Here is a 24,873-nt window from a genome sequence, read left to right as displayed (position 1 = left end):
CATGTATCTCCATAAAAGAAAGTGCAGCTGACAGATTATGATGTCAGGGTTGGTATTAGTCCATGAGACATGAATTCGCTGGAGGACAAATCAGGGAATTAATTGCCTGTGACTAGGTTAAGGAGGCACTTAGCCCTGAGTGGTGGAATGGCTATTGTCATGCCAAAAAAATATCATCTGTAAAAGGTGTGTGTGTGTGTGTGTGTGTGTGTGTGTGTGTGTGTGTGTGTGTGTGTGTGTGTGTGTGTGTGTGTGTGTGTGTGTGTGTGTGTTGGTATGGGTCAACAGGTGCAAGTTGATCTGAGGGTAGTGAGTGGAGCGTGGAGGCCTGCAGCAGATGAGTTTGGAAAGTTTCACATCATTAGTTGCAGGTGCAGCACTCCCAACATGTGTAAACACACTCTCACACAGACACACACAGAACTCATGTCATCTAAACCTTGTTAATTATCATCCCTTAACATCAGCATACCCACTGAAACCACCCAACTCAACCCTATTCCGCTATTCATCTGTGGTTTGACTCATTTACCAGAATGGGAGTGAATTGAACCATCAATCTGCCAGTTACACAGAAATATATTTCCACATACTGTACGTGTGTCTCAGATGTTTTCGGAGATGGATCTGTCGGATGGGGAGTGGAGACACACTTATCAGTGTGTTGTCCTCGATAAGGCGGAGAAGATTTGTAACGGTTGCAGTGTGTGTCTATTGCTCTCTCACTTACTCTGACCTCTTCTCGGCCGAGCAAGTAGGAGGAAGAAAAGAGTGGCCTTGACAGAGCGAGAGGAGGGGTGAGATGTAAAATAAGAATCAGAGAAAGAAGGAGGCCGTTGTTTCTGAGTTGCTTATTTCTTCTCCTCCACCTTTTGCTGTCATTTTCTCTTACTCTCTTTGTCAGACACACACTCCCTAAATTTCACCAGTGGCTGCAGTGTCCTTGGGTGTAAATATACAAATTTAAGAGGGGAAAAAACGAAAGGTGAACTTAAGGTGCACTCTAAAAATAGTTTTGTGCATGGGAACAAGAATAAAATGCAACTTGTTAAAGATCATCCACAGCAGATACAAATTGTGCAGTTACAGTAATAAGCTTTTTCCTCTTAAAATTCCCAATGCTCTATGATTTTCAAATTATTCATAATATAGTGGCATTGTCAACAAGTGCACAGAAAAATATGTAGAGGACATTATTATGAAATAGTTTTGGTTGGATCACAACATTGAAGTCAATACACAAGTCTAGACTAAAGATGCAGTTGTTGTAGTGGTCGGTGGACGCCATGGCACCAACAGGGCCAGTACAAGTTTGTGGCAAGTTCATTCTCAAGTTTGCTGTAGAAAGCAAAAATCAGAACCAATTGCATTATAACTGACTACTATGTCCTGAAATATCATCAAAGATTAGTGTAATGGGGTGAATAAATTGAACTAGTTTACATGAAATTGAATGATAACACCTTTCACTTCTTCTAATGTGTTCTTTGTGGCAATTTCCATATTGAAGTTTAAAGAGGGGCTTGATGACAAATCTCTCAGTCATTCAGCACTCAGCCACGGTGGTTTTTGTTTTGCGTATATCCCAAGTCAGATTCACCCAGATGCCACTTTGTATCCCAAATTTGCATTTTCCGTCTAAAGTGGCAAGATAGCAGAGAACAGGAAACCACGTTACAGATTCTACGTCTTTGATCTTTGCACAATAGTGAAGATTTTATGTACATAGCCTGCATACTATATGTGTATGTGTTTATTGGAAAGGGTGTGTTTGAACAGATTGATTCATTAACAGAGATTGTAAATGGATCATAAAGAGAAATGAAGTGGTTTTTTTTTTACTTTGCATTTTATTATCAAGTCATCAATCAGAGGCAGTAAGCATCATAAGATCAGTTTCCAACCAACGGTGTATCGTCTCCTCCGCTCTCTTTGTGGTCGGCCATGTTGCCTGTCCCGGTTGCCCGCCTCTCTGCCCTCTGGGTGACATGATAAACGCGTGCCTCATTAGTCTTTTTAATTGGTCCAAAACAGTTGTAGTGAGCCAGTCTGTGGTCTGGCCACATGCCAGGCTAAAATAAACCAACCCAATGGAAACACTGTACAGGCCAACCAGCAGATCACAGAGTGCAACATGGAGCCTGCAAAAGGCAGCTTTTGATTTAGACTAAAACAAATGGGGAATTCATAGTATATAGCGAGGTGTTTTGCTGAAAGAATAAAAAAATATTTGAACTTGTAAAATATTTCTCATGGACCTGCTTTGTTAGATTTGTAAAAATTACAGAAGGAGTCCATTTCTAAACACATCTACTCCCTTCACTTAACAGCTTGGTGGCCTTCTCTTGTGCCCACACAACTTTGACCGATCTCTATAGTGGCAAATTATTTAAAACCCTTTTTCATCAGCTGTTCTTTCCAAGATGAGTGCAAAACAGAACAACCTGTGTGACATTTAGCCTTCTGATGCCTTTGCTTTGTTTTTGTTCTTTGTGAAAGATAAATAATAAAATGTATTTTAATGGTATTTTATTGCTAATATTTTGAACTTGTTTTTACTACTTTTTACTCTTTTTTTGTTGCTTTTCTGGTACTGTGCATGTGTGAATCGTTGAGCATGTGTTTGTGCACTGTGGCGTCTATAGCTTGCGGGGAATCCATCAAAGCTTATCATTATAAGTAAACATGACAGAGTGGACAAAATGTCTTGTGCGCCGCTGGACCTGCTATCTAACCACAAGCCATATCTGTGATGATGGACTGATGTGGCGCTGGCTTGGACTAACCAGAGTCTGAGTGTGAGAGTGGGAGTGTATGTATGAGCGCATGTACACACACACACACACACACACACACACACACACACACGCACACATGCACACACACACAAGAACACACACATCAAAAGGCATACACATGTAAACACTCAGTAAGCACACACTCAAGTTACCATCAACATGGCCCTTATATCTTTTGCCTTTCACTGGAATACTACCTGTGCAGTACATGAAAATTTGACTTATCACACAATCATAAATGAGCAGGCACAGTCACAATTCATATAGGAATTTATAGCTGACATTTATTGGCCAGTGTTTGCTGGGGCTCATAGTTTCACCTATGAGTTGAGACTGTGTTTTTTCTTCTGAAAAGAGATGGTTACTGTACAGGACAAGCCTCTTTTTTTATGGCAGAAGAGATCAGACGAGAGTTAAGGAGTGCAAAGGGAGATTTATTAGTGATGTTAGCTAATAGTTCATGATCTGTACTCATTATCAAGGCTTCCCTAAGTGTGAGAATATAAACCTTTGTTATCATAAATTGTGTTATGTCAAGGAAGGTTATAAAATTCAGAAAATGAACATGTGTCTTTACACTGTTAGATTTTTAGACCTTTTTTGCCCGTGATGTTTCTTGCATGTGTGCGTTGAGGTCAGCCTGTGTTCCTCTGCTTGTTACAACACCACTGATAAGCAAGGTAAACAACCATGTACTGTTTGCTCCCCTACCATGGTGTGTGTGTGTGTGTGTGTGTGTGTGTGTGTGTGTGTGTGTGTGTGTGTGTGTGTGCGTGCGTGCGTGCGTGCATGCGTGTGTGTGTGTGTGTGTGCGTGCGTGCATTTGAGAGGGTGATATTGTGCTTACAGTAATGACCATCCCTCCTTCAGGTTTCCTACACCGTCTGCTCCTTCCTCAAGGTGTGGCTCCTGCACTGTCTGGACGTTTAGCTTTATAAGAACGAAAGCCTGACATTGATAACCTTTCCCCTGCCATTCAGTTCCTGGGTCAAAGGTCATAGCTGCAGTGCCTCAGCTGAATTGGCAGATTGACAGTGGGTGTAGTGGCACTGGAGTGTATACAGTATGGAGCCGCTTCAAGCCATGTCTCCATCACTTTCATTCTCTCTCTGTCTTTGTTAACTTACTGGTGCAATTGGCCAGTGTGTGTGTGTGTGTGTGTGTGTGTGTGTGTGTGTGTGTGTGTGTGTGTGTGTGTGTGTGTGTGTGTGTGTGTGCGTGTGCGCGTGTGTGCATGTGTGTGTGTGTGTAGGGGGTCATTAACCTATAGTGGTCTTTCACTCACTCTGGACTCTCCTAGACCACCAAAGGAGTGATAAATTTGTCAGCATTACATTTAAACTATTGCCGATTGCTGCGCCATACACAAAATCTGAGTTCTTAGTAACGTGCTGCCTAGTGTCAGTCCCTTTCTTGCCAAGAGTTAGATGAAAATAATACTGTATGATAGATATGAAGTTACAATCAGCAGCCAGTTAGGGTAGCTTAGCTTAGCACAACGACTGGAAAAAGGGGGAAACAGCTCTAAAGCTCACTTATGTACATGCTATTGCTCATTTATAAAAACATGTAATAATGACAATTGTGTTTTGTTTTTGTTTTTTAATTTTACAGTTTAGCTAGCTGTTTCCCCCAGTCTTTATGATGAGGTAAGCTATCTAGCTTCATATTTCCCGTATTTACAGACATGAGAGTGGTATTGTTCTTTTCATCTTGGCAAGGAAGCAAATAAGCGTATTTCCCAAAATAGCAAACCATTCCTTTAAAACATAGGGAATGTTTTAGCTAGTAAAGACCTGTAACCTAAAATCATTTGCTAGGAAACATCTGTTAGCAACTCCTTGTTTTTTTGTTGTTTAGTTATTAGCATAAAGTTTAGTAATTTGATGTACAATGTGTAGTTTTTGTGAAATGTTATATAAAAATAATTGTTATTAAACAGCATTTTAATCAAGTGTCATGTCAGCTGTGTAAACCATATCCCAATACCTCTTATATGCTTCACCCTAAACGCATAATATATTAGCAAGCTGACATAGTATTACACTTCTTCTTAAGGTTCTTAAGTGGGACTCTCAATACTGATGGGAAATAACAACTCTCTCTCAAAGATTTCTAGTCCTAATTGGTTTATTGCACAACAATCTGTCAGTATTTACGTCTTCCAATAAACACGCAGATAAAGACATTGTGAGATGGAAGATTTTCTTGCTGGATTTTCTTCACAGCTTTGTTTCATTATAATGAATTACGACTCTCATAATTCCTATCAATTATCATTTGTGTGACATATCCTTTTTCAGTATTTAGGTTTTGCAGCTTCCTGCTGCCACGGTGTACTTGAAGTTATCAGTGCTTGTAGTCTAAGCTAGAAGGGTATGACGTCTGAGTAAAATGATTTTAAATCTCTCCAAGGCCTGTGCTGGGTCAGACCTTTGTGACCACAACAGTTTAAAAAGATACAAGCTAGATAGTATTTTTATTAGCACTGACTAAGCAAAACAAGATACTGGATAAAATGAGAAAGGATTTTAGTTAAATATCTTATTCCAATACCAGACGCAATTAAAATGTGATTAAAACAAGTTGTAAATATAGACTAAATATGGTGTTATTAGTTGGTACATACAAAAACACATGCATCATCATTGACACAAATACAAACATGCAGTGTGCTAAAAATGTGCTTCATCTTGTATTTAGTTCCTTTCCTCTTTCTCATTTTCTGTTCATCCTCTGCAACATAAATTTCCATATGTGCTTGTGTGTGTGTGTGTGTGTGTGTGTGTGTGTGTGTGTGTGTGTGTGCGTGCATGCGTGCGTGCATGTGTGTGGCAATAATATTAACAAAAACAAGACACTGTAATGCTACCAAGCTGTTTGTGGGCCCTGATGGGACAGTACCGTAAAAATTCTAATATCAGTGGCTGAAATGAGACTACCTGTACTGTTCAGATCTTATATGACAGAGAGACCAGGGATGCTATAGCTTTGATGGACTTCAACTAAGATTATATAGCCCTGTCTGAGAGCCACATCTTGAAAACATTACACAGTAAAGAGTCAAAAGTTTACTCAATCTCATCCTTTTTTTTGTGCTTAAAATTCTCGGTCCGCCAAAACGTGATTTCCTTTTTTATCTTTGTGCTTTCGTGTCTGTTCTTCCAGGAAGGAAAAGCAGAAAATCGAGGGTAACTTTGTAATATAAAACTGGAAGAAAACATTAGAAATGAGGAAAGGGAAAGAAGAGCAAGAGAGAACATTGTAAAGAAGGTGCACGGCAACATTTGGGAGGTAATCATGGCTGTCTCGTTGTTTAGTCACATGAAGGTTTTGATGGTCTTGAAGGGGGACGATGATACCCAGAGCCCTGGGGTCCCTGCCAACACAAACCCTGCTCCCAACCAAACAGTCCCCCACAATCCTTTGCTCCAAGCAGGGTAGGGAGAGAAGGGGGTGGAGAGGAGCAGTACAGGATGGAGGAGGGACACACCGGCGCCATGGCGATCCCTAAGACAACTTATCTCCTTTCTCACAATGATAGCGCCTGTCAAAATAAGTGCCAAGATACATAGCCAGCCAGGAACTGGTTAACTCCTGCCACGTCCAATCAGAACTCCTGCAGCCAGGGTCTGTGTCTTTCCCCACCTTAGAGGGCTCTCTGGAACCAAGCTCCGCAAACACACACTATCTCAGTCTCATTGCTCTCTATCTCAAGCAGGTTCAGTTCATCTAAGCTTTATTGGATAGAGTGACAGGAAATCGTCACAATATTACATCTAAATTATATTCAAATTAATGTTATACATTTGTAATGAATATTGGACTTGAAGAGGTATGTAACTGAAGAAATTATACAAAACGTTAAAGACATTTAATTTCAACTTGAATGTTGTTTTTGTTCTTTTAAACTAGTAAAGACAAACAAACTAGAAGTAGCCTTCCGTCTCAAGGTTGTATGCCTCTGCCAACCAGTCAAGTTGCAGTTTACATCCATGTCTGTCCAGACTCATAGTGAAGGCTTTAGAATTGAATGAAAAAATATTAAGTGTATTTTTTGGCTAAATGGAAGTAATCCCTATATTGACATGTATGATTCCAGATGATCACCTGAAGCTCAATATCAGCTAAACCAATAAGCTTGGGGTGGACTAGGGACAGGAGGCCCTCTGTCATGGTTGTCATCCCAGGAGAGGTAGTAGTGAAAAAGGTGGTCTTGGGGTCCAAATCAATAAAAAACTGGACTGGACTCACAACACTGATGCCCTCTTCAGGAAGGGACAGAGAGCAGACTGTTCTTCCTGAGGAGATTCAGATCCTTCAGTGAGCAGCAGGCTCCTGCAGATCTTATATCAATTTGTAGCCAGTGCTCTGTTCTTTGCATGGTGTGCTGGGTGGAGGGCATCAAGGCTTGGAGGTCAGTAGTCAACAAGCTGTTAAGGACAGTGTGGAGGAAGTGACGGAGAGGATGACGAGAACTTAGTTTTTGCACCTTTTGGATATAAAATGTCATCACTTCATCATTTTACCCTATTAGACATAGGTTTGGCATTTTGAATAGTTAGTGTGAGTTATGGCCAAAAACGTGTTTTGTGAGGTCACAGTGATTGTTGACCTTTTGAAAACATCTTTTTCAACATTATGATAGATGCTTTTAACATGCAATACAGTATAGTGTCTGGACAGTTCTATAGACTAGTACAAAATGCCCTCTTTCACATTTTGCAGACGTCTGTTTCTTGTACCATTTGTTGTGAACTGTCGCCTCCAAGTGGTTTAAATGATAAATAGCTACTGTGTCTACGTCAAGTGAACGTACATATATCTCATTCTTTGGCTCCCTATCTATGCTTGGGTTCCCAACGTGCATGGGAGTCGGTAGGCCTACTGTCCAAGAGGTCACGAGATAATACTGAGGCGCCTCGAGACAAAAAAAAACACTTATTATTATTTTTCAGGCATTAGGCTAATTAATTTATTCAGGTTAAGCTGTTGATAAAATCACTCAAAAATCATATCTGCACTAATAGATCATAGGCTATACACATTGTTGATAAAGCCAAAAAGGTTGAGAACCCTGAGAACTGTTACAGTTTGTGGTAGCCTGCCTACGTCATCTCAACGCTTTACTCACTAAACAATTAGCAGAGGCATTACAAAAACCCACAGGTAGACTATCAAACATTAAAGACAATACCATCACATTTTAGGCTGTTATTTCGATAAAAAATAAACTACAAACGTTGGTAATCCAATTGTATTAAAAAAAAACTTCTGGGATATTTCTGGCCATTAGCCATTACAGTAAAATGGCATGGGTGCACGGTGTCGGTCATCTGTGGTGTATTAACAGGATATTTCACTTTTGCGGTTCGGCCAGGTAAACCATTAACTACATGGTGGAGTAAAGAGTATAAAGGGATTTTAGTCAGAATGAAAGAAAAGGCAGTTCCCTGACCGGGAATCGAACCCGGGCCGCGGCGGTGAGAGCGCCGAATCCTAACCACTAGACCACCAGGGACTGATACAAGCTCAGGTATCCAGATTCTTCTTTAGTATATAATATATCAATTTTACTTTATGACGTGAAAAATATACATTCTACGGCACATGTGCTGTTGTTGTGTATATTTCCATTGTTGTTAATGTTCGGTAACTACACCGTGCAGTGTAATATCTTCAACCTACCTAAGAAAACTTAAGATGGCGTTAACGTTAGCTAACGGTAAAGACAGCTACGGGTGAGCTCATGTTTTTACAGTGCACATGACACCAGAGGGCGTAGTGAAGGGGGTTTCATTTTGATATTAGCTGTTGGAGAATGCACGCAAGGTAAATTTAGCTGCTTATTTTTCTGTCAGATTTGGCGTTTAAATGCGCCGTTGTGTTTGACGTCAGCGTTAGGCTAGCTTGCATGAACAGGAATAAGCTATTTTAAGAGAAAGGTCTAGTGGCTGCCTGGACCGAATAAATAATCCTTACCATCTCCACCAGGTTGCTATTGTCTTGTAAACAAAGTGGCTAGCTAGCACAATTAGCATCAGCTGTTGACTCAGTTTGATATCTGGACCATGTTCACTGTGCCTGTGTTTGCTTAACATTAGACCTGGCGGTCGTACACATTGCATTAGCACAACTGGATATCTGTCTTTTGTTTACTGCTGCTCCTTAAGAAGATCGGCTGAAATCTGTTCAATGGTCCGAGTCAAAAGAGGAATTCCCATTGAGCAAGCCGCTACAAACTGAGGAATGTAGCTAGGTGGGGTAACGTTGCTTCAAATTTAGCCTTTCAATTGTGGTAAGCTATTTAGCGTTACCTGTTATTAAGCATTCAGGCTACAACACATGAATGAACCGCAGTTGCCCGATTTCTGTTCTTTAGGGTGTGTGTGTGACCTGCTTGTAATCGATTGTTTCATTTTCGCTTAATCCTGTTGTTACAGCTAGCTGTGAGTGTAGCCAGTCTGCATGTTTACATCAACTGGATTCCCAAGCTGATGTCGCTGATAATAGACACACTGTTGTGATGAAGCATAATTACATAATAAAACGCATGTTTGCTCTGGCGACATTAACTAGTAGCAGATGTGTCTCTCCTCAGCAGCAGAGTGATGATATTTACCATCCTATTGGTCAGCCATTGTCATCTGAGTGGCCTGACATGCCACATGCTTATTATCAGGGTGCTTTCATCGCCCTCCACTGCTGAGGCTTCACCATCAGTTATTGGGCGTTTGCATTGTAGTGAGTGTTGTTGAGTGAGGCACCCGGTGAGCCTGCTAATTCCCTCGTTTATTTTCTTTGCAGGACAAGAAATAAGTGTGAGAGGTGATCTTCTCAAGTCCCCTGGCTTGGACACATTGACTAGGCGTGGATGTGTAAGGTGAATGTTTTAATGGATGCGCTTGACTGCATGCAGATTTAGGACCCTGGCCCGATGGAAAAGAGAGACAGGAAGCCGGGATATTTTGCCAGGTAAGAGTGTGTGTGTGTGTGTGTGTGTGTATGTAATTTAGGTATTTTTCCTGCAGCAAAACTGATTTTAAGCTCCAACATTTAGCATGTGTCTTATTACAAATTGCTTTAATCTCGAGGTGGTACATTGAATCTGTCATAAACTAATGAATGAGTAGGTCAAGGTAAACTTTATTATCCCAAATAGGGAAATGCAGGTGGTCAAGGTGCAGATACACAAAACAGTCATAAAAACAAATATTCAATATGGGATTCCAGGTTTTTTTACACTTGCAATGGCACATACATCAGTCTCTGTCCCTTAACTATCTGTAAGTGTGAACTCTTTTGCATGGGTTCATAGTAAACCTTGGTGAGCGGGATTTCTCCTCTACTACGTCCAAAACCTATGACCATTTTTTTTAGTTTTTAGTCACATTGAGTTCAAGGAAATTGTCAGAACACCGTTTAGTGAAGTCCCTCTAACTCTTCCTCAAAACCACCCAAGAATGAGTTATCACGCTTTAGGAGCCCCACCAAGGCTGTATCATCTGCATACTTAAAGGTGTAAGTGTAGACTGAAGCTCAACACTTATGTACAGTAGGGGTGTCAAAATTAATCATGGCATCGGTGCGATGCGGACGTGGATGATTCTGCATCAATGCAGTGACAGGCAATAATCGATTATTGCCCACTGATGTTTCTTGTTGATTTTCCGGTCGCTGCTTTTTTTTTTTTTTTTTTTTTTTAACCTTTTGTCTGTTGTCTGCTGTGTTCAGACTCAGCTACATTCAGGAAGTGTCTTTTTTAAGAGCAGATGCAATAAAAAGGGGAGTTCATATATATCTAACTGCTTGAATTTGTTGATGAAAACCATGTGTAGCAATATATAATAAATTTGAGGAGGTGGAGCATCGTGATGCATTGTGATTTCGAATCGTTGACAGGATAATCAAATTAAATAGGGAGACCAGTGAAGATACCCCTAGTATACAGTATGGGAGACAAAACGCAGCCCTGTGGGGCCCTGTATTGATAGAATTAGGGGAGGAAATAACTGTGTTAAAGCTAACCTGCAGGGTACGATTAAAGAGAAAATCATTAATTAAATTAATAATTAGAGTCTAGATATTAAGTATTTAAGTTCAATGAATGATAAGCATCGATTTCAATTTTTTTTTTTTTTATCCAAACAAACCGATATTATAATATAAATCTGTTGAAAGGAAGTGTTTTGGCTTCTGTGATGTGTATATCTACAGTATGTCTCTCAGCCCAAGTATCACATGTTGGAGTGTAAAGTCCAAAAATGTTTTCATGTATGTTGGAAGTGACATTGTGGCTTTTATTGAGTCATAGATCCGCACTGTTAAGTCACCTGTCTCTGAGCTACACCCAGCAGATACAGCCTCCTATCCGAATCATGCGTCAGAGTTTCTTGACCCACGCCGATGATGTGGACTGTAAAATTGAATTTTGGCAGCATTGTGTAAACTGATAGCAGGAAGTGCATGGAAAGAGGCTTACCACAGCTATGGTGCATAGACTGACAAGAAATCCGCGGGTTATGAACAAAGATCAGCCCTTTCTTTCTGACGTCGAGATGAGACGGAAGAAAGAAAGGGCTCATCTTTGCCTGGTCGGTTTTAACAAACAGTATGTCATAGCGCCACAAACATAAACCTAACTTGTTAGTCTTGTTTAATGCTTAAAATGAACAAACAATTGCTCATATATGAATTAAGGCCGAAGCGTACCCGAAACCGGAAAACAAGTTGATTTATGGATAAGCAGAAGTTGTCTGCTGAGTGTGCTGTTAAAATCAGAGTTGTTGAGGGTGTGGGTTTGTGATAAAGAATGTGAGGTAATGCAGTGTAGCCTAATGAGTATTATTCTTGATTATTATGCCTTAGGTTACTTGTTCAGGCTTTGCTGACAACCTAGTACAAACCTGCAATTTGTCTTGGGTTTTATTGATTTGATTGGCTTATGTGGGAAATATTAATATATTATTTTGTAATGGCATCACATTTCAGTCCCTCCCTAGTTATAAGGGAAGCAGTGCATTAGATTGTAATAGGATTGCAAGCTGTGAGCTGAGTTAGAGGTGGTGTTTTCCTGCAAAGGTGGCAGCTAGTGTGAGGGAGCAGCAAAACAACAGTGGAAAGGTGCAATATGAATACATCATGCAGACCTCTATTTGCTATTTGCCTCTATAGCTATATTGTGCATGTGTAGACAGCAAGTGAACATGTCAGGAAGGAAAACCAGCCTTATCTCCCAACATAGCTACTGCTATAACATGTAGCTCTCCTCCTAGTTGCGCCATATGCTGCCTCGCTTCCTGACCTTTGGAGTTGGATGGAGTTGGCATGTGTTCATTGTGGAACACATGCCAATAACAAGTACTAACCCGTCATAGACTTTTTTATGTTTGATTGTTTTACAAAAGTGAAAGCCTTTACATGTAATCAGAATTGTTTGACACTAAATGAAAACAATACTCTCTAATGTTAATAAGTGAAAATATCAACCAACTGATCTAAATCAAGCAGTAATATAAAACATAAAATAAATGCATGCACATAAATCTGCAGCAAGTTTACTAAAGAGTCAAAGGCACTGAACATACAGTAAGTACAATAAGACCAGGCATTAACAATAGCTGTACATTTGCTCAGAGCAGGCTGTGCACAAACACTTGTGCTTGATGCCACCAAAAGGCTCATGGCAACTCTAAAGAAGCTACAGAGATCCATGGCTGAGATGGAGAGAGACTGCACATGATGTTACGGTTGTCTTGGTGATTTTACTGGTCACAGCTTAATGGCTGTTGAGAAAACTTGCACAACATCCTGACCGGTGTTTGCCAGAAGATATGTGGGACACTGTGCTAAAGTGGGAAAATGTTCTATTTTGATGGCACCAACATTGCTTTGTGGCTGTTGTACTAAACTATATTGTTGATTTAAGGCCACATGCACCTAATGCACAATTTTCATCACGCTTTGGGCATGCCTCTTTGCCCCAAGAACATTTGGGGTAGATTGAGTATTGCAATACAGAAATTTCCTGAAGGAAAAGCTACGGGTCTGCTAGAGAACTTATTTTCCAGCAAATCAACAGCAAACACAAAGTCAAAAGTAAAACAGGAATTTTCCTAAAAACGACTAGGCTATATTAATGTTTTGGATTCCAAGTTTGTTGTTTATCAATTTTTCGGAATCCACACTAGTTGTTCCCATGGCAACATCTACTCTTCCTGGGATCCATTTTTAAGTAAAATGCATACAGTCAACAATGTTTGCACTTAGATTTAATACAGTAAATGGTAAAGTAACAACATCCACATTGCATCCGATAATAAGACTATATCAAAACTTGTATGTATGTATGTATGTATGTATGTATGTATGTATGTATGTATGTATGAAACATGAAAACAATTCGTTTGACAGGTAAAACAAGAAATAAAAATAATCTCAGATCACGTAAACATCCATATTGCAAAAAATAATCCAATGATTATTGCTACTATGTGTGCCTATTGTCTTGAGGGGTGTGATTACTTATGTTATTAGTTATTTGGTGTGTGTTTTTTTTTTTTTTTTGTATTTTCATTTTTCACTTGATACTTACCATATTGCACTTTCTCTGTCATTATGCCGGGAATGGATACACAGACTGAAGGTTAGAGGGGAGACAAGAAGGGCGCCAATCTTAAACTGATGGCTCGAGAGATATTCTGCCAAATGCCCCAGAGTGAAACAGACGGGGCTGTTGAGACTGTGCTGTAGACTTTTGAGTTCACTACAAGATGTGTGCTGCATCCGTTAATATGGGAGAGAGAGAGAGACCCCCAGACTATGGGAGAGTCCTGAACTGTGTCTGTCTGCAGCCTTATCGACCCACTCTTGCCTTTCCATAAAGGCACTAGAACACTTAAAACGCTTCCCTTTTTTATTTTATTCTTCCTTTGCCCGGCCGGGGCTTTGCAGGGCAACACTGCGCCTTTCACTCAAAGCTTATGATAAATCAATTTGGTCTTTGTTCTTAACATACTCATATCCACACTTTAAGGTTTCAGCGGGGCTCATATGGCTCGCACTATCCTTAAGTGCACCGCTAACCCGTGGTTACACTGCACTGCAGTTTCCCCCCTTAATAAACCCCAACAGGGTCTCGAGATGCCATTACATCATTGTCCCCCTATCAATGATTAAACAGGGGGAAAGCAAAGCCTGTGAGGAAAATACAGCTGACGCAGCAAAGCAAAGAGAGAGAAAAGTTAAAGCTCAATCGAAATACCTTTTGAGCACAAAAGCAGAATCTGGACAACAAGTCTGAATTTACAACCAAAGTTTTGATGACATTAGATAACAAACGTGCTGCCGCTGGGAGTCAACTGCAACACTGGTAAAAAATAAGTTGATATTTTATTATGGAAAGGTCATTAACTATAGCATTAAAATGGGTCAACTATATGCCTGCCACATGTTCATACAAACTGTACATTGATCCCAACCAAGAAAGATTTGCCATGGCGTAAGTTTAACAAATGTGGTCAAATGTCCGTTTACACGCCTGTGCTTTCTGGATTTCTACTTCTATTAAATATATATGTCCATCTCCTCTGGTGTCCCATCAGGCTGAAGAGGCGGAGACAGCTCAAGCAGAGCCAGTCCGAGAAGAATGTGGCTGAGCAGAACCCGGGGATAATTTCCTGTCCAGACATCCCAAATGACAGCGACCCCAACAGGAAGAAAGACCTCCAGAGAATAACAGAAAAGCCACCTGCAGGCTCGGGTAAGACCTGTGTCAAAAACTCCCACAAGATTTGCAGTGTGTAAATACACGGACACCTCAAGAACTGGTAATCCTACTAATCCAAAAGTAGTATTCAGCCTTTTTCTTTTTTTTTTTTTTTTGCCCTCTGTAAATTGATGGGAACAGCCTCAGCAGTTGTAAACAGGAAGTTGCATAACCTTTCATCCTGTACTGTTTTACAGTTGGCGATTACATTTAAGGCGCTGTACTCACAAGGTTTGAGTGTACTGAGAGTTGGTGCGAGGGTTAAATCACAATAGAAATGCTATGATGCCTTTTAAGTTCTCCTTAAAAATGACCTAAAAACCTATTTATGATGGAAGCATCTTTGCCATTAATATGACTCTTAAATGTAAAAGAAATTCTTTTTTCAGGGTTTTTCAGGATTTATTTCAAACATAGGAGAAATTTGCTGAAATACACCAATCGTAATAATCAACTATATTGTATCGTTGGGCTATTGAACTCAGTGTGTACATTGACAATGCCAAAAGTAAATGATTTGTGATGGACCAATGTCAGTTTAGGGGAATTGTCAGAACAAATCTATAGCTTCATATTTGCCTTAACAATAAACATAATCTAACTTGCATTTTGTCCTCAGTGTATGCTACATTATGAGCATCATGCTATTATGTGTTAAAGCCTAAATCATCACCAACTCCTTCTTATTGACAGTGGTATTGGACTTCAGTCATGCGTGCAGTGGGTCAGCCAGCTGTGTAAACTCTGCAGTATGTGTTTTAATAAGACCTCAACATTGTTACCTGCAGCCCATCAAATCAAAACATGATGCTCTGCAGTGTAACAGACAAACATAACTCTTTAGGTCATATGCACTTTCAGCTAAAAGTCCATAGCTTGCAAGGCTTCGTAGCATATTCACAGCCCAGTATAAATTCAACGAATAAGCGACAGTGTTCCCAGAAGTGCCATCACTTTTTTTTTTTTTTGATGCTCGGTACAGTCGAGAGTCTGGCTGTGTAATGCTTAGTCATACTCTCTGTTTCCATGGAGGAGGCAGCAGTGTAATTTAGCATTCAGGGAGTGGTACACTAATAGCGTCTGTGTTCTTGGCAAGAAGAAAATGCTGACTGTGGACGTTGTCTACTACAAGGGTCAGATTGTGTTTATGATAACTGCTTCAGCATGTGTGGGGCAGTGTTTTAAGGCTGGCTAATGATAAGGGACAAACAAGCACTGGTACTGACTCAAAAGGCAATTAAGCACATGATACTTAGAAGTCTTTGTTGGGGTATTTCTTTGCACCGCCCTCATCCGATGGGGTTTTCATTTTTACTGTTTATGGTAGAAACTAAAATATATCTGTAATCAACCTAGACGGTATGAGATGGACAGAATTAGACCATATATTCATTTTTTTTTTTTTTTTTTATCAATATGAGATTATTGTCCGTTTTTTAATTGTCCTCAGTTTGCAAAAAAAATTGTTAATTTTTTTTGAGCTTTTCACTTTATTAGATAGTGACAGTGGATAGACGGGAAAGGAGGGAGCGAGAGGGGATGACACGCAGCAGAGGGACGCAGGTCGGATTTGAACCCCGGGCCACTAGCAAAGGACTCAGCCTACATGGGGCGCACAGGTCGCCACCAAATCTGCAAAAACCTTTTCTCATTTTCTGTTTCCCTTCTAGACGATGGCGGTAAAAGTAAGAATCAGGCAAAGAGGGAGAAGAAGAGGCCACCAGGGACAGTGGATTTCATCGTGAGTCAAATTAAGTGAAAACTAATCAAAATAACATTCTGACTTATTAACCGAAAGGTTATAGATTGTATTAATTTTAGATAGTATTTTGACTTGTGTGCTTTTATAAAAATAAAAAATAAAGAGTTCATCTCTTGTTACAGGTGGGACCTGATGACTCCCTCATCAGCATCGCACTCAAGTTCAACATCACCCCAAACAAACTGGTCCAGCTAAACAAGCTCTTCTCTCGCAGTGTCTACCCCGGTCAGGTGAGAACCTCGACAGTAACACCAACCACTGCTTCACTTCCCTCATTATTCCTCTGACCGGCTAACCATCTGCTGTCCATCTTAATAAATACAGAAGCTGTTTGTCCCCGATGTGTCAGAAACTGACCTAAGGTCTCTGAGTTCCTCTGAGCCCTCCTTTACAAATGGCTTATCAGAGAAAGCATCGCATGTAAGTAGGAAGGAATTTTTTATGTTGCTCAGAGTACATTGTGCAGTAGTTTACAGTAGCCATTCAGGAAACAAATGTGTTATAAAGGTTTTCTGTCTTCCACCAATTATCGTAGGAGTTACACATTGGTTAATTAGATAATATAACAGCTTCTTTTGTGTGTTTTCAAGCTTTGTGTAAAATTGTCGATCTACACTGGCTCTCTAACTGTGAGGCCTACGGGCATTTTCACATATCTTCTTAAATTTACCTTTTAAGGCACATGTGTCAAACTCAAGGCCCGCGGGCCAAATCCGGCCCCTCGCAGATTATGATCCAGCCCACATATCAATTTAGGTTCACAATACATTTTGGCTCACCTCATTTTTGTAACCTTTTGCGACATTGTCACTTTTGCCAAAGTTTTTGACACTTTTCCCGACATTGTTGGGCGGTTTTTTTCTATGAAGGCTGAGGAACTTTTTCTTGACTTCTTTAGGACTTTATGTCGACCAAACTCTAAGTAAAAAGACTATATGACACATGCAATAATACAGTCAAAGATATTTTACTTTTTTGATTAAATAAAAGCATATCAATAAACTAAACATGTCTGGCCCTTGATGTGATTCTTATTTTCCAGTGTGGCCCTTAGTGAAGTTGAGTTTGACACCCCTGTTTTCATATAGGGACGCCCAATTTTTTTTTTCTAGAGCAAAGTGTAGAGAGATAATTTGGCACTAAAGCTGAAACGTTGATGTTAGCTTTTTGAAATTCCTCAAATCTCTTTTGAAACGTATGATGTGTTGTATGAATTGTTTCAGTGAAATGAGTTTACCAAAGTCTTAGGTTATACATGATTAAAATAGTAAATAAACGTCTGAAATTAAATTTTGTAATATTGCTTTTAGAGTAGGAGTTTTGTCAAACATTGTTTGGACGCGCCAGTGCGTCTTTCGTCCTCAGAGGGTTAAGTCAAATAATGGCTCTGATGCTACAAAATGTTATTTTATTCTCTCGTAACTCAATTTCTGATAGAAATATAATCCATGGTCTCAGTCAGCAGTTTCTATTGTTGAGTGCATAAACAGCGTGGACTGAATATTTTGCAATGGAAGTTGATTTAATCTTCCAGCATTTGACAGTAAGCATGAGAGCTGAAACCACACGGTGATTATACTCTTCAAAACAAGCTGCACTAAACACAAGCATAACATTCAGGTCTCTGATCAGGTCCTCTTAACTTCCTTCAGGGCGGCATTTCAAACTGCACGTCAGCAAAGTCCCTCCGGCGTGAGCTCTCCCCAAACTCCGAGGACGAGAGCCCGGCAACGGTTAAATTCATCAAGATGAGCTGCAAATATTTCACTGACGGCATGGTAAGAAACCTTGGAAATGGATGCTGAAACACTTAGTTTCCTTAATGACTCTGATAATATGAGATTAGATTTTCCCGACATTTTATATACTCAACAAAACAGTACCTATCAGTGGCTACCACTGTTATTTTGTATTTTGGTGTTTTCGATCCAGCTGTGGTGTTGTTGCCCCCCCACCCCCACCCCTCCCGCTCAGCACTGCCTGTGTCATTTCATCGTTGCAGGGAGTGGTGGGAGGTGTGCTGATTGTCACCCCCAACAACATCATGTTTGACCCCCACAAGTCGGACCCCCTGGTGATCGAGCTCGGCTGCGAGGAGTACGGCCTGATCTGCCCCATGGAGGAGGTGGTCTCCGTGGCGCTGTATGACGACGTGTCGCGCATGAAGCTCAAAGATGCTCTGCCATCGTAAGAGCTCTGAACCGTCTCGCTTTCTTAAATTTCCCTCTTTTGTAAAGGTTCTTCTTTCAGCCCTCTGCTCCGATTCCTCCTTTCTTGTTCCTCCATCCAGTTTCCAGTTTTTCTTGTTCTTCTCAAGACTTAACCTGTACAAAAAGTCCTTTCGTTTCACAGGACTTTTCACGTTTGCCTCTTTAACACATCCTTTTTTATCAAGTATCTTTTTGTTTCCACTGGATCTTGTCTACTAGTGGGTTTATAAGACTCTCCGATTCCAGTTTTTGATTTGTTCTTCATTAATCTTCTTTTTATTTTTGATTAATTTGCTGTTTCACATCACATGTGTTATTTAGTTTTGTCATTTTGGTCATTTATAATTTCTGTTTGGACCTTTCTTCTTTTTTTTCCTTTTCATTTTCATCCTGGTTTGCGGTGCGGTATGTGTGATGCCCCGTGACCCCACAGAGACCTACCCCAGGATTTGTGTCCTGTGTACAGGCCCGGCGAGTGGGAGCAACTGCCGTCAGAGCGAGATCTAAACCCTTTCAGTCGCTATGAAGCTCTTGATCCAAAGCGACCAATCGTCTTGGACGACATCGAATCGACCCTCTCAGAAACCGGTAACCTCATCATGTCCTCCAATGTCCAAGTCTCAAAATGATCCTTTTTCTTAATCTCAGCAGTGAATGAAATCTCTCCTAATGGTGGTAACTCTGGTCTTATCTGTTTTACTCTCAACAACAAGCAACTATTTTGGGGTGTTTTTTATTGGAGTTTTTTTATGAATGAAAGTGTCTAGAGAATTTTCAAATTCAGCTCACTGACCAAATTTGTATTTATTTATTTCTCTTTAGTCGACTCTTGAGCATCCAAATTTGTCTTTTGCATAAGTTAAAATGTATTTTTCATATCAATTTACTGACAATTGAGGCTTAATCTTCAATAAGCTAAAACTTATTGATGCGGAGTCCAGCTTCTCAGATGTGAATATTTGTTTGTTTTTTTTGTCTTCTATGATAGTAAACTGAGTAACTCTGGGTTTCGACTGTCAGTAGGGTAATTGTGACGGCCGTTGATTGTACAATCCAAATAATTAATCCATAAACGTGATTGGAAATGAAAATGTCTTAGTAGTCTTTTAAAAAATAAAAAAAAAACTGTTTTATCTTAATACCAGCGAGCACAGAGGGCGAGCAGACAGAGAAGTCTCCGTCAGACGAAGGCTTCACAGAGTTGGAGCCAACTGTCAACGGGAGCATTGAAGAGACCGGGGGGATGTCCAAAACACTCAGCACTGTCAGCAGGGACCAACAGGAACTCGGACCCAGCCGCCCAGGCTGGGCAGACTTTCAGGACAAGTCGATTCTTGGTCAAACTAAAGTAAAGCTGGATGATGAAGAGGATGAGGGCGTAGCTCAGAACAACTCTATTGAGGATGGAGAGTCAATTCAATTCTCTTCAGAGACTAAAAAGCAGGGTGACTCTCGTCATAAACCAACAAACCAAGAGGAAACCAAAGATATCACACCTAAAGGGACCGAAGAGCTGCTAAATGGTGCACGCGCACATGATGATAAAATCTGTGCACCAGTGGACCAAAACAGGGAATTGAGTCTGAAGGAGGCTTCCGAGGTTGTTGGGGACTCGAGTCCTAAGAGACAAAGCCCAGACAGACCAGCAGGTGGGGCTGAACTCAGTGAGGAGGAGACTCGGAAGAAAAGCTATGAGGCAGAAGTGAAGTCATGGCTGCTGGAGAGGGTGCAGGCTCCAATAGAAGGTAGGAATTATAAACTAGATATTAAACCCATAGGTAGATTGTCACAATTGTTGTAGCTATTGGACATTTTACATGTTAAATATCGAAAAATGTACTATCCCTGATGTGTCCCCAGATCTTCTCTTTGGATTTCTTAAAGCCTCTTTGTGTAGAATATGAACATTTCCGACTTTGGCGACTCCAGGTGTGGCAACGATGGGGGCTACAATAGTGTAGCGTTAAACTAATCAAAATCTCTTTCTCTGTTTTTTAAATTTGCCCATTCTCTATAGACATGCTTTCTTCATCTGAGGAGAAGAGTAAAATCCCACCTATGTTCCTGTGCTTCAAAGTGGGAAAGCCAATGAGGAAGTCCTTTGCCACCGGGATGACCTCTAGTCCCGCCTACTCATTTGGGGGCCGGGGCAAACAGCCAGAGTACTGGTTTGCTGTGCCACAAGAAAGGTGAGACACTGATAGATGATCCTCGACCCTTGTCTTGAACTACAATATGTGTAAGCTAGCAGTGTGCTTTTAACCAATCCAATATACTCTGTGTGTCTGTGTGTGTGTTCCAGGGTGGACCATCTGTATGCATTTTTCGTCCAGTGGTCTCCGCATGTGTACGGGAAGGAGGCTCGGGAGCAGGGCTTTGTTGTGGTGGAGAAAGATGAGCTGGACATGATAGACAACTTCTTCAGTGACCCTGCATCTTGCAGCTGGGAGGTAAGCTCAGTGGAAAAGCAGGCAACACACTCTCTTCCTTCTGTTTACGTCACAGAATGAACACTATAATAGGGTGTTCACTTACAATTCTAATACAGTCCTAAACAATAATACCATGTTTTTTTGCACGTGGAACTTTGACGTTTTGAAATGAGCTTCATTTATGACTGATTTCTCTTTATTGTTATTGTTGTCTTATTACGCTCGTTTCGTTTTAAGATCATCACCATTGATGAGGCGAAGCGTAGGCAGAGTTTCAGCAGCTGTGACGGAGAATTGCCAGTGGATGCGCTGCCCATGCTCAGTGATGCTAGTGATGTGCTGCAGGACACACACATTGAGAAGGTCATTTTTCATTTTAACCAGTTTCTTGCCTCAGGGCTACAAACTGCATTCTAATAGTCCAGTTACCGGCAAGAAAACTTTGAGAAAGAAACATGCAACATACTTATCAGTACGCCCCACAAACTGACAATGTGTTTGCCCTCCAGCTTGCCTGTCGCTTGCCTGCGCGTGTGCAGATTTACCCCTGGAGACTGGCCTACAGCACTGTGAAACATGGGACCAGCCTGAAGACTCTGTACAGGAGCCTGGCAGACGTGGACAGTCCTGTGTTGCTGGTCATTAAAGATATGGATAACCAGGTAGATAACTGTCCAAACTGAAATTTACTGTATGTAAATGAATGGGGTTAAACATATGTATTACCTCTGCCAAGGAGGTCACGTCGTCAGCTCGGTTTGTTTGACTGTCGGCAGAATTACGGGAAAAGCTTCGGCCCGACTTTCATGACACTTGATGGAAGGGTGAAGCGTTGGTCATGAAAGAACCAATTACATTTAGGAGCAGATCCAAATCACGGGGCAGATACACCAGGGTGGATTTTTACTTTTGTTAACATTGCAAGATAAGGCATTTGTGCTGCATTCATGTGGTGTTGGAATAATGGGAAAAATTAGTTTCCGATCCTATTTCATGGCTCATCTGATCCATTTCCTTTGCTCTTCGTTGTCACGCAAATACTGGGAACAGCTTTTGACGTGTTGTTTGCTTGCTTGCTTTGTAGCGTCCATGTTGTTTCAAAATTGTGTAGTTGGAGTCTTTCTTATATTACACGGGATTCAAATTTAAATGAAACTCCTCTTTAAAAATGTCTGTGGCTGTTTCCCACTTCAGGGGTTGGATACTTACTTTATTAGCAAATTTTCTTTTGAATCCTGTCGAGGCAGCATTATTTATCCATGCACATCCTCAACCCAGTCATGGCTGAGTAAGTCACAACTCCCCAGAGCAACATAAATGTGTTTATTTATTTATTTTACATTTGGTGTTTTTAACGGTTAGTAACAACAACAAAAAACAACTCCAACACTTTCAGTCTAATTGAATTCAATTTTCCTGGAGCCATAAAACTTCATGAGGGTTTTAACTACTAGTTCAAACAGTTCAAGCCTGTTGATCATTATTATTTGTTCCAAGTTTTTTCATCCTCCAACTGATTCTGACTCTCACTACAGATATTTGGGGCTTTCTCGACTCATCCCTTCAGAGTGAGCGAACACTGTTACGGCACAGGAGAGACATTCCTCTACAGCTTCTGTCCTGAGATCAAGGTTTGCATTAAGTTCATTTAAGAACTCAGTTTGGGTATTTAGTTTTATTCCACGAATGGCAATTTCAGACATTGTTTGTTGTTGTTTTTTTTTTTTTTTCAGGTGTACCGCTGGACGGGGGAGAATTCTTACTTTGTGAAGGGCAATACTGATTCTCTGCAGATGGGAGGAGGAGGGTAAGTAGCAAATGACTAGCTTTGTTTAATGTGTTTTTCTGTGACCAAGCACAACTGTATATCAACAGTCTAAACCCCTTGTTTGCCATGATTTGGTTTGGTTTGGTTTGGTTTATTGGTTTGCACACACTGTTCATACAAAACCGTATACAGCATAAATCACAACATACAGTATGTCTTTAACATGGAAAGACAAAGAGTGTGTGCTGGACAGGTCTGAAACCCGTGGGAGGTTTAAAGTGAAACCTCACCAGGTCACTAAAACTTAATTTACAATACAAACAAAAAGTAGGACATAACTACAACTAAAACTCAATATGGCTAAAATGGAATGACAAAAATAATTACAGGCTTAAACTCAATTTGGTGTAGATAAAAAAAAAAAAAAAAAAAAAAGGACAATAAAAGAATAAAATATCAAAAGGGTAGGAGATTTAGATAATAAAAGCCAAGTAAATATTTTCAATACTAGCCACTGAGCACAATTTCTCTTAAGTTTTCTTTTGTAGGGCGCCTGGGTAGCTCACCTGCTATAGCGTGTGCCCATATACACAGAGGTATACTCCTCAACGCAGCGGCCGTGGGTTTGACTCCAACCTCTGGCCCTTTGCTGCATGTCATTCCCCCTCTCTCTCTCTCTCTCTCCCCCCTTTCATGTCTTTAGCTGTCCTATAAATCAATGCCTAAAAAAAAAAAAAAAATTTAAAGTTTACTTTTGTATACAGGTAGGGAGGATGAGCTGCACATGAACATCATAATGTCCACCTTTTTTCTAACTCTCTGCCCTCTCTTCTCTTCAGTGGTCAGCTGGGTCTGTGGCTGGACGCTGAGCTGTACCGAGGCACCACCACCAAATGTGCCACCTTCAACAACCAGCCGCTCTCCGCCCAGCAGGACTTCAACATCCACAGTGTGGAGGTCTGGACCTTTGAGTAGGCCCCACCTGTTTCGAGCTACGCTTACATTCACTCTCCGCTCCAAACCTTCAAACACCCACCCCCCAAGTCTTATTACGCACTTGTATACCTGGAGGCAAACCTAGCTACCCCACAATGACACTAAATGTTTTGTGAGAGAAGCCTGTGCAGTTGTGACTGGAAACAGTCTTCTGTAGCCTGTTTTTGAGGTGGGTTTGACCTGCAGGTAGGTTGGCCAGTTCATGTCTGGTTCCTCTGCACTTCAAAGGTGGAAGTGTGAAAAAAATGGTGTTGCTCTCAGTTCATTGGCTGCCTTAGACATATGTCAACGCCTCCAGCTTTCCCAGCATGCAGACTGCCTTACCACCATAAGCGTATGAGGAGAGGGAGAATAGGAAGGCTGCTGATGTTACTGTTGGGGTTATTATATATATATATATATATATATATATATATATATATATATATATATATATATATATATATATATATATATATATATATATATATATATATATATATATATATATATATATATATATAAGGTATCCCATAATGATGTTGGTTACTTTGTGCAAAGATAATGATGAATTAGTTGATTTGGGAATGTACAGGATAATGTGCTGAAGACTTTTGGAATCTTTCTTCTTTTTTTTTCTTCTTTTTTTTACGATTCAATGAATTTCAAACTTAAAGGAAGATATATATATTTTTTTTTTTTTTAGATCCTCCACCATTAAATGAATTTTCACAGCAGAAAATGTTGTAATTGTTTACATTGGAAGAGTTGCACTTCTTCTGAAGGCCGTGTTGTTCTCTTATTTTTGTTTTGTTTTAGATGAAGTGAATGAGATTGTTCCATTGCATTTCCTCACAACCACGTATGTTTTAATTCCCCCATACAATCCAAAACAAGTGGTAAAGCCAGGTTTGCAATGACCAAATATGTTTTATTTTAATTTCACATTTGTTGTGAGCTCATCATATTTTATGTTTTAGATGTTTTATTTTTACATTCTGTTTTTCACAAAGAATGCTCAGTTGTATTGTTTTTTTTGTTTTGTTTTTTAAATGGTTGTACTTAGTTAAATGTTTCTGATTGGACCCAACAAGCACTAGAACTGACCGTCTGTCAATATTGAATGCATATCTCATGTCGATTGATTTGATCTCTTTGATT

The 24,873-nt window shown here is 40.3% G+C and overlaps 1 protein-coding gene and 1 non-coding gene across 6 annotated transcripts; one reads left to right on the top strand and one right to left on the bottom strand.

The window, feature by feature from the left end:
• Window positions 1–8,247: 8,247 nt before the first annotated feature.
• On the bottom strand, window positions 8,248–8,319 carry trnae-cuc (transfer RNA glutamic acid (anticodon CUC)). Its single transcript has one exon. It is a non-coding gene; the product is annotated as a tRNA-Glu (tRNA).
• A 179-nt stretch (window positions 8,320–8,498) lies between these two features.
• Window positions 8,499–24,118, top strand: ncoa7b (nuclear receptor coactivator 7b). 5 transcript variants are annotated; one of them, XM_028605261.1, is made up of 17 exons: window positions 8,499–8,523; window positions 9,606–9,773; window positions 14,402–14,559; window positions 16,236–16,306; window positions 16,450–16,557; window positions 16,652–16,747; window positions 17,980–18,105; window positions 18,330–18,514; window positions 18,971–19,125; window positions 19,683–20,282; window positions 20,555–20,726; window positions 20,840–20,987; window positions 21,207–21,332; window positions 21,479–21,631; window positions 22,505–22,600; window positions 22,703–22,776; window positions 23,577–24,118. In XM_028605261.1, the coding sequence occupies exons 2-17, from the start codon at window positions 9,736–9,738 to the stop codon at window positions 23,710–23,712; spliced, it is 2,442 nt and encodes an 813-aa protein (XP_028461062.1). In that variant the 5' UTR covers window positions 8,499–8,523; window positions 9,606–9,735; the 3' UTR covers window positions 23,713–24,118. The 5 variants fall into 5 exon arrangements, with proteins under 5 accessions (XP_028461062.1, XP_028461064.1, XP_028461060.1 ...); XM_028605263.1 differs by lacking the exon at window positions 8,499–8,523 and adding an exon at window positions 8,545–8,630 and having other exon boundaries at window positions 19,004–19,125; XM_028605259.1 differs by lacking the exon at window positions 8,499–8,523 and adding an exon at window positions 8,545–8,630.
• Window positions 24,119–24,873: the final 755 nt, after the last annotated feature.

Source organism: Perca flavescens, chromosome 18 (assembly GCF_004354835.1).
Source record: "Perca flavescens isolate YP-PL-M2 chromosome 18, PFLA_1.0, whole genome shotgun sequence".
Taxonomy (NCBI): Eukaryota; Metazoa; Chordata; class Actinopteri; order Perciformes; family Percidae; genus Perca; species Perca flavescens.
Note: the sequence above shows the minus strand (reverse complement) of the source record. Positions and strands in the feature narration are given on the sequence as shown.